The sequence below is a fragment of the Eulemur rufifrons genome, chromosome 8 (genome assembly GCF_041146395.1).
Source record: "Eulemur rufifrons isolate Redbay chromosome 8, OSU_ERuf_1, whole genome shotgun sequence".
In the NCBI taxonomy this organism is placed as follows: domain Eukaryota; kingdom Metazoa; phylum Chordata; class Mammalia; order Primates; family Lemuridae; genus Eulemur; species Eulemur rufifrons.
Window position 1 is genome coordinate 86,286,260 of NC_090990.1, and position 13,570 is coordinate 86,299,829.

The 13,570-nt window shown below is 42.2% G+C and overlaps 1 protein-coding gene across 1 annotated transcript in view; it reads left to right on the plus strand.

The window, feature by feature from the left end:
- TNN (tenascin N) overlaps window positions 1–13,570 on the plus strand; it is a 60,432-nt gene that overhangs the window by 16,095 nt on the left and 30,767 nt on the right. The window contains exons 7-9 of the mRNA XM_069478379.1: window positions 3,303–3,566; window positions 8,412–8,675; window positions 10,392–10,655. Coding sequence (XP_069334480.1) covers window positions 3,303–3,566; window positions 8,412–8,675; window positions 10,392–10,655 — 792 coding nt within the window. The remainder of the gene's footprint in view (window positions 1–3,302; window positions 3,567–8,411; window positions 8,676–10,391; window positions 10,656–13,570) is intronic.

The window sequence follows — 13,570 nt, forward strand, 5'->3', positions numbered from 1 at the left end:
CTACTTATTTGGGTTGGAATTCCATATGCAAACTCCCTTGGAGTAGAGTAACACTTTCTAATTTTCATTTTTTAGATGTGAAAACTCAAAACATTGGGCTGACAGGGAATTTGAATGCTTATCACAGTTTTCAGTGGCTGCACAAGCACTTTGCATATAATCCGGAGCTCTCTTTCAGACTGTGGAAATGGTTTGCATCCTGAGTCAACATTCACCAAATGTGCCCATTCTGACTTTATGTTCTTTAGAAACAATGAAGGTCTCCATACTTCACCCAGTCATTCTGCTCAGCTCATGCCTGCAGGGGTCCTGGGACTATACTGGGACGTAGGCTGCCCATTTTTTCTGCTTAAATCCTCTGGTGAATCCCTGAATTCAGAGCATTCTGATCCTGGAGCCCACTTGAGGTTCCAAAACACTTGGCAGGAAATTAGAGGGAAAGGATCCACTTACCACTTGGGCTCTGCTCTGAACAGTTACAGAGTGTAGAGACTCTCAGAGAAGCAGTTAAGTAGTTAGGAATGTGGTTTCAGAATCATGACTGTCCAGGTTTTAATCCCAGCTCTGCTATTTATTAGCTGAGTGGCTTTGGGCAAGTTACTTCATCTCTGTTCCTCAATTTCGCTTTTCTTTTCTTTCATGCCTTCCTTTCTTCTTCCTCTTCCTCCTCCTCCTCCTCCTCCTCCTCCTCCTCCTCCTCCTCCTCCTCCTCCTCCTCCTCCTCCCTCTTCTTCTTCTTCTTCTTCTTCTTCTTCTTCTTCTTCTCCTTCATCTTGCTCTGTTGCCCAGGCTGGAGTGCAGTGGTGCAATTGTAGCTCACTGAAGCCTCGAACTCCTGGGTTCAAGCAATCCTCCTGCCTCAGCCTCCCGAGTAGCTGGGACTACAGGCATATACCACCACACTGGCTAATTTTTTAATTTTCTTTAGGGACAGGGTCTTGCAATGTTGCCTAAGCTGGTCTCAAACCCCTGGCCTTGGCCTCCTGTGAGCCTCCTGCCTTGGCCTCCCAAAGTGCTGGGACTGTAGGTGTGAGCCACTGCAACTGGCTTCTCAGTTTCTTATCTGTAAAATGAGGCATACGAGTGTCTCCATCATAGGATTATTGGGAAGGTTACATGAGTTAATTCATATAAAATGCCTGACACATAGTGAATGCTACATAAGTGATAGCAATGGTGATTTCTTAGAATGTTAATTAGCATTTGGCCCTGGAAACATTTTGTGGTGCACAGCCTCTAGAGCCAGGTGGGCCTCAGAGAGCTGACCTCTCCTCCACGGGAGGAGAGAAGAAGCTGACAGTAAGGACAGTGAGATCTAAATTTGTTTAAAGTCAGCACAATGAACTTTCTATAAAGGGCCAGGTAGTAAATATTTTTGGCTTTGGGGGCCAGATGGTCTCTGTTGCAACTACTCAACTCTGCCACTGAGGAGTGTGAGCAGCCACCGACGATACCATGTGCACGTACTGGCAATGCTGTGTTCCAGTAAAACCTTTTTTGATAAAGGTCCGCAGGCAGTGGGTCAGATTTGGCTCATGGGCTATAGTTTGCTGCCTCCTGGTTTACATTATACGTGACTCTCTGTTCACTAAGGTTTTGAGTGTTGTGAAAAGAAAGAACGTGTGAGTCAGTGGAAGTTGGAATAGAGAAGGACCTTCCCTTCCCTCAGGTGGGGAGGCGTGAGTGAGCCCCGGCATGCCGGGAGCCCCTGGGTGCGGTGCTGCACAGGCACAGTGCTGGGCTCTGGGCCGCAAAAGTGGAGGACATGAGTCATGCCTGAATGGCATTCACAATGCTCCGGGTAGAGAAGACAAGCAAAAACCATAAAGTATGTTGAGTTATGTTCTAGAGCATTGTATATTAGAATGTAATAATAATAGAAATAAAGTGCACCATAAATGTAATGCGCTTGAATCATCCTGAAATCATCCCCTCCTCCCTGATCTGTGGAAAAGTTGTCTTCCATGAAAATGGTACCTAGTGCCCAAAAGGTTGGGGACCGCTGTTCTAGAGCAAGCAGATGTCCCTGGAGCTGCATGACCTGATAAACTGATACCTACCACAGACTGGGGTGGGAGAGGGGCCATGCAGGCTGTGGGAGGAGGTGACACCTGGACAGAGCCTGGCAGGACAGGTGGGAGTTAGCAGTGGAGGTGGCACATGCAGAGACCTAAGGTGTGCAAACATGGCGGGCTGGGTGATCTCCAGTGGTTTGGTGGGGGGAGTGTGAGAGTGGTGCAGTAGTGGGTGCAGCTCAGAGTCCTGGGTGCTGGCTGAGTCATTTGTCCCCACATGTCAGATGTCCGAGGTGCATGCTGAACTCTGTGCTCCGTAAGGCGAGTCATCGTATGTGGCCGTGCATTCCACCTGGCTGCCTGCCGACTTGACAAGTGGTCGTGTGCAGGTCTGAAACGCAGGTGCTATCACGGGAAATGCAGCCTTGTGAGGAGGTGGTTTTTGAACCAGGATAATGAAGGCATGCCAACCATATCTCAGAATGCCTGGATTTTTGACTCTAAGGGTTGACATTTTGAAAAGAATGTGATATTTCATACATTAAATGCCATTAGTAATAACAATTCATATTTAAGCATTTACTATGCAATAAATATCTCATTTACTGTTCACCATAACCTATGAGGTAGGCACTAATATTTCCTTCTTTGGAGAGAGGAGGAGATGAAGACTTAAATTACTTGCTTGTCCAAAATTAGCAACCAGAAAACCGTGGAGCCCAGGTTCTAACCCAGTTTAATCACATAGAAACCCAGAGTCTACAAGTAGGATTATTTTTATTAACCCAGACCTCAGATACCAAAAATCTCCTGATTCCTTGGCCACACACATAATGTTTCATATGAAAAGAACTGGCAGCTTCTACTTCCAGGATATTTTTCTTCCCAAAGAACATATAAGAGCAGATACAGAGATTTATTAAGTGTAATTGTTTTCAGGTGCGAGGAGTCAGGAACTGGAACAGCGTATTATGTAAATCCAGGATAAAGCAGAAATTTGAATGTGAAGACCAAGTCTTTTTATCCCAAAGCAACTTGTGAGAAAAGTTTATAGAGCTGATCTATCTGTTGGCTTTGTTTGAAAATTCTACGTCTCATTAAATGTTACAAGCTCATTCTTTGAATTTCAGACCCCTTATTTAATTCAACTTTTTAGTTATTCTCAATCATTGGCGTGTAACAGACTCTGAAGTTTACTGAGACCATCATTTTGTCTGTGTATGTGCTGGTTTTTCAGGAGCTAGAGAGTGGTAAAGGCTACATTCTTTTTTCATTTCTCTCTTAAAGAAATCGACAGCCCAACAAGCCTGGTGACTGACCGGGTGACAGAGAGTACGGCCACTGTCTCCTGGGACCCGGTGCAGGCAGCCATTGACAGGTACATGGTGCACTACACCTCTGCTGATGGAGAGACCAAGGAGGTTCCGGTGGGGAAGGAGCAGAGCAGCGCCGTCCTGACGGGCCTGAGGCCGGGCGTGGAGTACACGGTGTCCGTGTGGGCCGAGAAGGGGGCCCGGGAGAGCAAGAAGGCGGCCACCACGGCCCCGACAGGTAACGGAGCTTACGTTATCACCGTGCCCTTGCTGTGCTCACGGTTCGTGTATGTTGGTTTTCCTTCTCTGACCTTGGCATAAAGGGAGGCTTCATGGAAGAGCAGGCTGGCATTCCTCGTAGTAAGTTGTGTACACTTCACTGCCTTTTACTGGCTTCTCTTAGACTGTGTATCTCAGATTTTGGTCTCCAAACTTTGGTCTTTAAAGATTGGTGGTTATTGCTATAGTCCTTTGTTCTTTCTCTGTCTATGCACCTGCTTTGTTGTTAGGACATTAAATGCTTCACCTTGCTAAGGAATAGATATGAAGAAAGCACAAGTAACTGTCAGGCTGAGGGAGCCAGACTTATAGATCATGGTCAATAAACACTTTTTTTAACTTCTCACCTGTTTAAACCCTTTCTGTGCTTGTTTTTGTTTCTAGTCACTTTTAGTCCCCCCGTAATATATCATTTTAGTAACTGAAATGCCCATTTCCGTATAATCCTGCACATTACATTTATAGTTAAACTTCTTCTGTCTCTCAGCTTGGCTCACTGGTGGGCTGCCTGCTGGGGGCAGGGTGCGAGCTCAGCTTCTCTTCTCTCTCCATCCTTGGACTTCCAGCACTGTCATTCCAGCTTGCTACCTGCAGTGTCTGACCCATCTATGTTCAGCGCTGCAGGGAGAGGCCTAGAGGAGGAGGGGCCAGGGGTCATGGAAGGTCTTGCTTGACTGTAGCAGTCACAGGTGTTTGGGCCAGTCATGGCTGCCAGGTGTTAAAGCTGACTCTGTTATGAAGGACTTTTGTGGTCCTCTTCCATGGGGAGAGGGGTGTCTCTCACCATAGTATCCTATGGGCCTATTGGTCTCTTATCCTCTTTCCTCTGTCCATACATCAGGGGGTTCACTCCAATGCCTCTCTGGTGGGGTCACCTTGCTTCTGTAGGTGGTCCTCTTGGGTAGCTCCTAATATAACCCCAGGTGGGCCCTCCTGTGATTGGCTCATATTTGGTCCATGGGGAGCTTGCATGCATCCTTGGTCCATTCAACTGGATCTGTGTTTTATAGTTTCCTTGTAGAGATTTTTCACCTCCTTGGTTAAATTTATTCATAGGTATTTTATATTTTTGTGTAGCTATTATAAATCGGATTGCTTTCTTGCTTTCTTTTTCTTCTAGTTCGTTGCTGGTGTATAGCACTGCTGCTGATTTTTACATGTTAATTTTGTATCCTGCAACTTTACTGAATTTGTTTATCAGTTCTAAGAGTTTTCTAATGGAGCTCTTAGGGTTTTCTATACATAAGATCATGTTGTCTGCAAAGAGGGACAATCTGACTTCCTCTTTTCCAATTTGGATGCCCTTTATCTCTTTCTCTTACCTAATTGTTCTGGCCAGGGCTTCCAGTACTATATTGAATAAAAGTGGTGAGAGTAGGCATCCTTGTATTGTTCTAGTTTCTAGTGGAAAAGCTTTCAGCTTTTCCGCATTCAGTATTATGTTAGCTGTGGGTTTGTCATATATGGCCTTTATTGTGTTGATGTACACTCCTATACCTAGTTTTTGAGGGTTTTTTATCATGAAAAGATGTTGAATTTTATCAAATGCTTTTTCTGTATCTATTGAGATGATCATATGGTTTTTGTCCTTCATTCTGTTGGTGTGATACATTATATTTATTGATTTGTATATGTTGAACTATCCTTATATAGTTCAACATATACTTGTTGGTATATCCTTGTATAGTACAACATATACCCTGGGATAAACTTCACTTGATCATGGTGAGTGATCACTTGAATGTGCTTTTGGATTTGGTTTGCTAGTATTTTGTTGAGGATTTTTGCATCTATGCTCATCAGAGATATTGGCCTATAGTTTTCTTTTTTCATTGTGCCTTTTTCTGGTTTTGGTACCAGGGTGATGCTGGCCTCATAAAATGAGTTTGTAAGAATTCCCTCCTCTTCAATATTCTAGAAGAGTTTGAGAAGAATTGGTACTAGTTTTTCTTTAAATGTTTGGTAGAATTCACCGTGAAACCACTAGGTCCTGGGCTTTTCTTTGATGGGAGACTTTAATTAATGATTTGATGTTGTTATTTGTAATTGATCTATTCAAATTTTCTATTTCTTCTTGGTTCAATCTTGGTAGGTTGTATGTGTTTAGTAATTCATCCATTTCCATTAGGTTTTCAAATTTGTTAGCATATAGTTGTTTGTATTAGTCTCTAATAAATCCTTTGCATTTCTGTGATTTCAGTTGTAATGTCATTTTTCTCATTTCGCATTTGATTTATTCGGTTTTTTTCTCTTTTTTTTCTTGGTTTGTCTAATGGTTTGTCAATTTTGTTTATCTTTTCAAAAAACAACTTTTTATTTCATTGCTTTGTATTTTTTTAAGTTCCAACTTTGTTTATTTCTGTTCTGATTGCGATTGTTTCTTTCTTTCTACTAATTTTGGATTTGCTTTCTTTTTGCTTTTCTAGTTTCTTGAGGTACATTGTTTATTTGAAATCTTTCTACTTTTTGAGGTAGGGATTTATTGCTGTAAACTTCCTTCTTGACTGAGCACAGTGGCTCATGCCGGTAAGCCCAGTACTTTGGGAGGCGAAGGCAGAAGGATCATTTGAGATCAGGAGTTTGAGACCAGGCTGGACAACATAGGGAGACTCTGTCTCTACAAAAAATAAAAAAAAAAAAATAGCTGGGTATGGTGGTGGCACATGCCTGTAGTCCTAGATACTAGATACTAGATATGGAGGCAGGAGGATAGCTTGAGCCTAGGAGTTCAAGGCTGCAGTGAGCTATGATTGCACCATTGCCCTCCATCCTGGGCAACAGAGTGAGACCTTGTCTCTTAAAATAAAAACACACAAAAAAACCCCAAAGCCCCTCAACAACTTCCCACTTAACAGTCCTTTTTCTGTATCCCATGGGTTTTGGTAAGTTTTGTTTCTATTTTAATTTGTTTCAAAATTGTTTAATTTTCTTAATTTCTTTATTGACCCATTGATTATACAGGAGCATATTGTTTAATTTCTATATATTTGTACAGTTTTAGATGTTCCTCTTTTCATTGATTTTTAGTTTTATTTCATTGTGGTCAGAAAAGATACTTAATATGATTGCAGTTCTGTTAAATTTGTTGAGACCTGTTTTGTGCCCTCACATGTGGTCTATCCTGGAGAATGTTCCATGTGCTGATGAAAAGAATGTGTATTCTGCAGCTGTTGGTTGAAATATTCTGTAAATGTTTGTTAGATCCATTTGGTCTATTGTGAGTTTATATTCAATGTTTCTCTGTTGATTTTCTGTCTAGATTATTTGTCCAGTGCTGAGGTGGTATTGAAGTTCTCAACTGTTATTGTATTGGAGTCTATCTCTCCCTTTAGATCTAGTAATACTTGTTTTATATATCTGGGTGCTCTGGTGTTGGGTGCATATATATTTAGAATTGTTATATCCTTTTCCTGAATTGATCCCTTTGTCATTACATAACAACCTTCTTTGTCTCTTTTTATAGTTTTGGACTTAAAGTCTATTTTATCTGATATAAGTATGGCTACTTTAGCTTGATTTTGGTTTTGGTTTGCATAGAATATCTTTTTCCACCCCTTTACTTTCAGTCAATATGTGTCTTTAAAGATGAAGTTTCTTGTGAACAGCATATTGTTGGGTCATTTTTTTTTTTTAATTCATTCTGTCAGTCTAAAGTCTTTTAAGTGGGAATTTAATCTGTTTACATTCAATTGATAGGCTGGAATGGTTGGTGAGGACTGACTTCTGTCATTTTGTTAATTGTTTCTCTTATTGTTTATTCTTGAATTTTAGTGGTTTTCTGTAGTGATAGGTTTTGATTATTTTCTCTTTTTCCTTTGTGTGTCCGGTCTACCACTGAGTTTTATATTTTTACATGTTCTCATAATGGTTATTATTATTTATTATGTTTTGCTTTTAGATGCAGGATTACTTTGAGCATTTCTTATAAGGCTATTCTAGTGGTGATGAGTTCCCTCAGTTTTTGGTTGTCTGGGAAAAACTTTATTTTTTCCCTCATTTCTGAAGAATAGCTTTGCTCAGTTTAGTATTCTTGTCTGACAATTTTTTTCTTTCAGTACTTTGAATATAGCAGCCCTTTTCTCCTGGCCTGTAAGGTTTCTGCTGAGAAAGGTTTCTGCTGTTAGTATAACGAAGTTTCCCTTATATGTGACTAGACACTTTTTTCTTGCTGTTTTTATAATTCTCTCGTTGTCTTTGACTTTTGACAATTTGACTGTAATGTGCCTTGGGAAGAACTTTTTTGAGTTGAATCTATTTGGGGACTTTTGAGCTTCCTGGTTTAGATGTTCATATCTCTCCCCAGTCTTTGGATGTTTTCAATTAATATTTCACTAAATAAGTTTTCTATGCCATACATCTCTTTTTTTCCTAGAAGTCCTGTAATATGAATATTTATTTGCTTATTGATATTCCACAAGTTTTGTAGGCTTCTTCACATTTTTTAATTCTATTTTTTCCCTCTGAGTAATGTCAGATGACCTATCTTCAAATTCAGAGATTTTTTTCTTTTGCTTGATCAAGTCTGCTGTCCTTTCCCTCTGCTTTACCTTTGTGGGCTGGGACTAGAACCCAGCTCTTCTGACTCTGGATGTAGTATTCATTCCACTCTCCTGTGCTGCCTCCTTAAAGATCCAATAATACATCCATGAAGACAAATTCTATATCCATGAAACAACTGAAAACCAATGTATTATATGGGAAAACCATAAGAACAGAAAACTGCCTCACTGCAAGCAAAATGGCCATAATATCTCACTCTTTGGTGCCTGTTAATAGTGTTTATTGACCAGCATTTTCCTTTCAGACATTGACAGCCCCCAAAACCTGGTGACTGATCGGGTGACAGAGAATACGGCCACTGTCTCCTGGGACCCGGTGCAGGCCGCCATTGACAGGTACATGGTGCGCTACACCTCTGCTGATGGAGAGACCAAGGAGGTTCCTGTGGGGAAGGAGCAGAGCAGTGCCGTCCTGACGGGCCTGAGGCCGGGCGTGGAGTACACGGTGTATGTGTGGGCCCAGAAGGGGTCCCAGGAGAGCAAGAAGGCTGACACCAAGGCCCCAACAGGTAATGTAGCATTGTTCTTTCAGAACCTAAGACTGTCATGTTAGGCCTATGGTGGTCAAGTTCTATTTTCCTTCTCTGAGATTGGCAGAAACTGATGATTTATGGAAGAGCAGGACGGTATCCTTTCATAACAGACTGCACACACCATCCCTCACTTCCCTTTAACTGGTTTTCTTACAAGTCAGGTCCACATGGCCATCTCCAAGCTGTGATTGCATGGTCACGCCCATCAGCTCCTCTTCTGATTGCGTGGATCTTTTGCTGTAGACAGTATTGAGGGTCTTTGGTGAGTTTGTGAGTGGGAACAGAAAATGAAAATCAAATATTGTTAATATTAGTAATAGTATGTTGAAAATTTGACTTTAAGTATGTGGAATTTGGCCGGGCACGGTGGCTCACGCCTGTAATCCTAGCACTCTGGGAGGCCAAGGTGGGTGGATCGCTCGAGGTCAGGAGTTAGAGACCAGCCTGAGCAAGAACGAGATCCCGTCTCTACTAAAAATAGAAAGAAATTATCTGGCCAACTAAAATATATATATAGAAAAAATTAGCTGGTCATGGTGGCACATGCCTGTAGTCCCAGCTACTTGGGAGGCTGAGGCAGGAGGATTGCTTGAGCCCAGGAGTTTGAGGTTGCTGTGAGCTAGGCTGACGCCACGGTACTCACTCTAGCCCGGGCAACAGAGTGAGACTCTGTCTCAAAAAAAGAAAATAATGTGGAATTCACATCTGCCATAGCAAGGAAATGTCTGTGGTTTGCTCTACTACAATTCAATCATATTATAAATATAAAACAAATTTATGACTATAAATTATGATAAATTCTGTGAAGGAGATGAACATGGTGTAGGCAGAGAGAATAACAGGGTAGGGATGTTTCATAGATGGGATGAGTGAGTAGTAACAGGATATACATTGATAGAAACAGCCAAATATTAATAACAGGAGCTCAAACAAGAAATGAGTGTATTCCTTTCTGTGGAATGGCCGAGTGTATGTGGGACAGAGTTTTGGAGGATAAGAATAACTCCTGTGTTATATTCTTACCTTATTATTAGGAAGGAGATATATGACCATATTTTATGCAGTGATTTAACCAGCAAACCAGCATGACAAGTGAATATATGATATGCCAAAGAATATTAAAATGAGGTTTTACTTTTTGCTGATTTGTGTAATGTATGCACTGAGCACTTTCCATGTGCCCTGTCCTCTACTAGGCACTGAGAACACAGAGGAGAATAGGATGCAGCCCTCTTCCTCCAGTACCTTACATTTGGCTCTGGGTTTTAGAATCTTCTAGTATAAAATGGGAAGTCTTCATTGACATGATACTAGGCACAAAATTATTAGTTCCTTGTGAGCAGAGACTGTGTCTTCTTCAACTCTGAATCCTGCACACTGCCTAGAACATGCCTTCCATGAAACAAGGGCTCAATATACCCTTATTAAGTGAATAAAGAGATTTGTTAAACTCTTGGTAGAGGTAATAGCTCAGATTTTCAGATTCTGGTATACTGTGCTTTCTACTTGAGAGGCCAAGTATATCTGGGGAGAGAAGAGGTATGTCCATGAAACAGCTAAATCCAAAATAAGAGCATATGAAATAGAAAGCCCACAAAACATGAAAAGGTTTCATCCCAAGCAAAATGGCCACCAGTTACTGCACTCTGAGCGCTGTTAATAGTGTTTATTGATCAGCATTTTTCCTTTTAGACATTGACAGCCCCCAAAACCTGGTGACTGATCGGGTGACAGAGAATACGGCCACTGTTTCCTGGGACCTGGTGCAGGCCGCCATTGACAGGTACATGGTGCGCTACACCTCTGCTGATGGAGAGACCAAGGAGGTTCCTGTGGGGAAGGAGCAGAGCAGTGCCATCCTGATGGGCCTGAGGCCGGGCGTGGAGTACACGGTGTATGTGTGGGCCGAGAAGGGGACCCAGGAGAGCAAGAAGGCTGACACCATAGCCCCAACAGGTAACAGGAGGGCAAAATGGAGTAATTAATGCAGGTTGATCCGTTGCTGCTGAACGATGATGCAGCTGCTGTTGGGGTGTGTAACCTTAGGGAGTATGGACTGTTTTAGGAGAATTTGCTGTGAAAACCTCATTTATCTAAAGAAAGAAAAAAGCATAGTAATGGATCTAGTACTGAGTAGTCCCATGAATATCTTAAAGCTCTTCCCAAAGCTAATTTTTTAAACCATTGTGCCTGTAAGCTATAGAAAATTATAGGAAATAATGTAAAACCAATATAAAATTTCTAAAACCACTGGATTCAAAAACTGTTTTGTGGCAAGGTGTGTAGGTTTGACTTAATAGATGCTGTGCAGTATAAAGGAACAAGTATTGACTTGGGCAGCTGGAGCTATGTGTTCATTTCAACAGGCAGCTAACTTTTATTGAGCATCACCTCAGTGCCAGGCCGAGGGATACGGTGGTGAACAAAACAAATGTGACCTCTACTGCCTTGACGTCTAGTGGAAAGACAGACAGTAAACAAGAAGGCAAATTTCTAACAGTAAATTTCGATAAGTTATATGAAGGAGATGAACATGGTGTAGGTAGAGAGAATAATGGGGTAGGAATATTTCGTAGATGGGATGAGTGAGGAGTACTGGGATACATATGGACAGAAACACACAATAGTAGTTGCTTAAACACCAAAGGAGTGTATTCATCTCTGTGGAATGGCTGAGCACACGTCCAGGGCTGCTGTGGCAGCTTCCCAGGCCGGGAGACACCGGCTCCTTCTGTATTGTTGCTCAGTCATCCCCAGGAAGTTGCCCTCCTTTATGTGGTCACCATCCTGCCCACACTCCAGCTGGTGGGGAGGCCATGGTGAAAGGCAGGGCACCATTAGAACATTGCACACATCCATTCTTCTCACATTCCATTGCCATGTCTCGCTACAAGGGAGGCTGGGAAATGAGGTCTTTAATGAATGGCCTTCTGCCCAGCTTTAACTTCTGTTACACTGTCCTGGCCAATGCAGTAGCCGTTAGCTACATGCGGCTATTTAAATTTTAATTAATTAAAATAAAAATAAAAAATTATTCTCTCATTTGGATTAGCCACCTTTCAAATGGTCAATAGCCACATGTGACTAATGGCTACAGTATTGGACAGTGCAGATTATAGGATATTTCCATCATTGCAGAGAGATCTATTGGACAGCGTGCTTGTAGAAGAAGAGAATCGATATTGGGGAAAAGTGGCCATTTCTGGCAAAAGGAAGAGTGTGTGTGATGGATTTCAGCTGGAACAGCACCTGGGATGGTTGAAGAATGAAAAGAGGCTGGTGTTGTTGGGGCATAGAGGGTGAGAGAGCAAGTGGCCTGAGATGAGGCAGGGGGAGCAGGCAGATCACGCAGAACCACATGGTGCCTGATAGACAAAGTGTGTTATATTTATTAGCAGAAGAGTGATGTGATGCACTGTTAATTTAAAAAAACACTTTCCAGGCTACAGTGAGGAGAATAAATGGAGGCTATGACAAGGGTAGAAATAGGAAGATTAGTAAAGAAGCTACTAGAAAAGTCTGCGGGTGAGATGGTGATGGTCTGGACAAGTGTGATGGAAGAGGGGTTAGAGAAGGGGAATGTCTGGGAGTCTCTTTTGAAGTACAAACGACAGGATCTGTTGATAGTGAGATGTAGGATAAGAAGAAAATGAGGAATCAAGTATGACCTGTGTTTCTGATTTGAGCAGCATGCAAGATCGGGGTACCATTTTTGGAAAAGGATGACAGATAATAAGTTTGGGGAGGAACGTTAAGACTTTTAAATATTTAAGTTGAGAGACTTGTGAGATTCCTTGGTAATTGAGTGGTTTACTTATTGATTCCACAAATATTTAGTGAGCATCTAATACAGGCCAGGCACTGCGGTGGATATGCAGAAACAGGCCAGGTATGGTAGAAACAGGTCAGGGACTCAGAATTGATACACGTTGTGGAGCAATGAGCATCCAGTTGGTGTTTAAAACCATGGATCTGAGTGAGATCACCTAGAGAGAAATGTAGAGAGAAGAAAAGAGGGAGATTTGGATGCTCCAGCATTTGAAGGATGCTTACAAAGGACTGAGGAGGTGGAGGTCAGGTTAGGAGGAAAATTGGGGAAATGTGAAGTCATAGAAGCCAAGAGCCGAGAGTGCTTCAAGAAGGGGTGAGTGGATCAGCTCTGCCAAATGCTACTCAGAAGTCATGTACAGTTGAGGATGGTAAGCGTCCATGCGTCATGGTAACGTGGAAGTTGTTAGTGACCTATACTAGCAGATCTAGTGGTGTGGCATAGAAAGGTGCCAGATGTGATCGATTTGAGTAGTGAAGTTAAGGTATGCAGACATTTCTCTTCAGACAGTCTGTTAGTGTAGGGATGCAGAGAAACGGAATGATGTGGGGAGGGACAGGAGAGCCTAGAGCCTGCTTGTCTGGGACTGGGGGTAGAGAGGAGACTGATGATGCAGGAGGGAGAGGGCGGATGAAAGGGCCAAAGTTCTTGAGAAGGTGAAAGGATTTGAAATTCAGAGCAAAAAGGGTCTAGTCTTAGTTTTAACACAAGAACTCAGCAGGAACACATGCAGGACTCTTCATTTCTCTGGGCCTCCGCTCTCCTCCCCTTTTATGAGTCAAGAAGGTTGGAAGATAGGACTTCCCAGCTCTTGAATTCTGTGAAACAAAATAACCAGATACCATGGAGATCTTAACAGAGGTTGTTTTGGTGGCTTATCTTGTGGCTCAGGAGACTTGTATTGTTATTTTAGTGAGAACTGCAAGGGGAGGAAATTTCCATGTGGGTAAACTTGGAGAAAATCTGATTCCTCCCAGTTTTAATATCCAGTGCATTGCTTCCCCAGAAAATGGAGCCTGGGGGCCTTAGCCTCCTGTTTTAA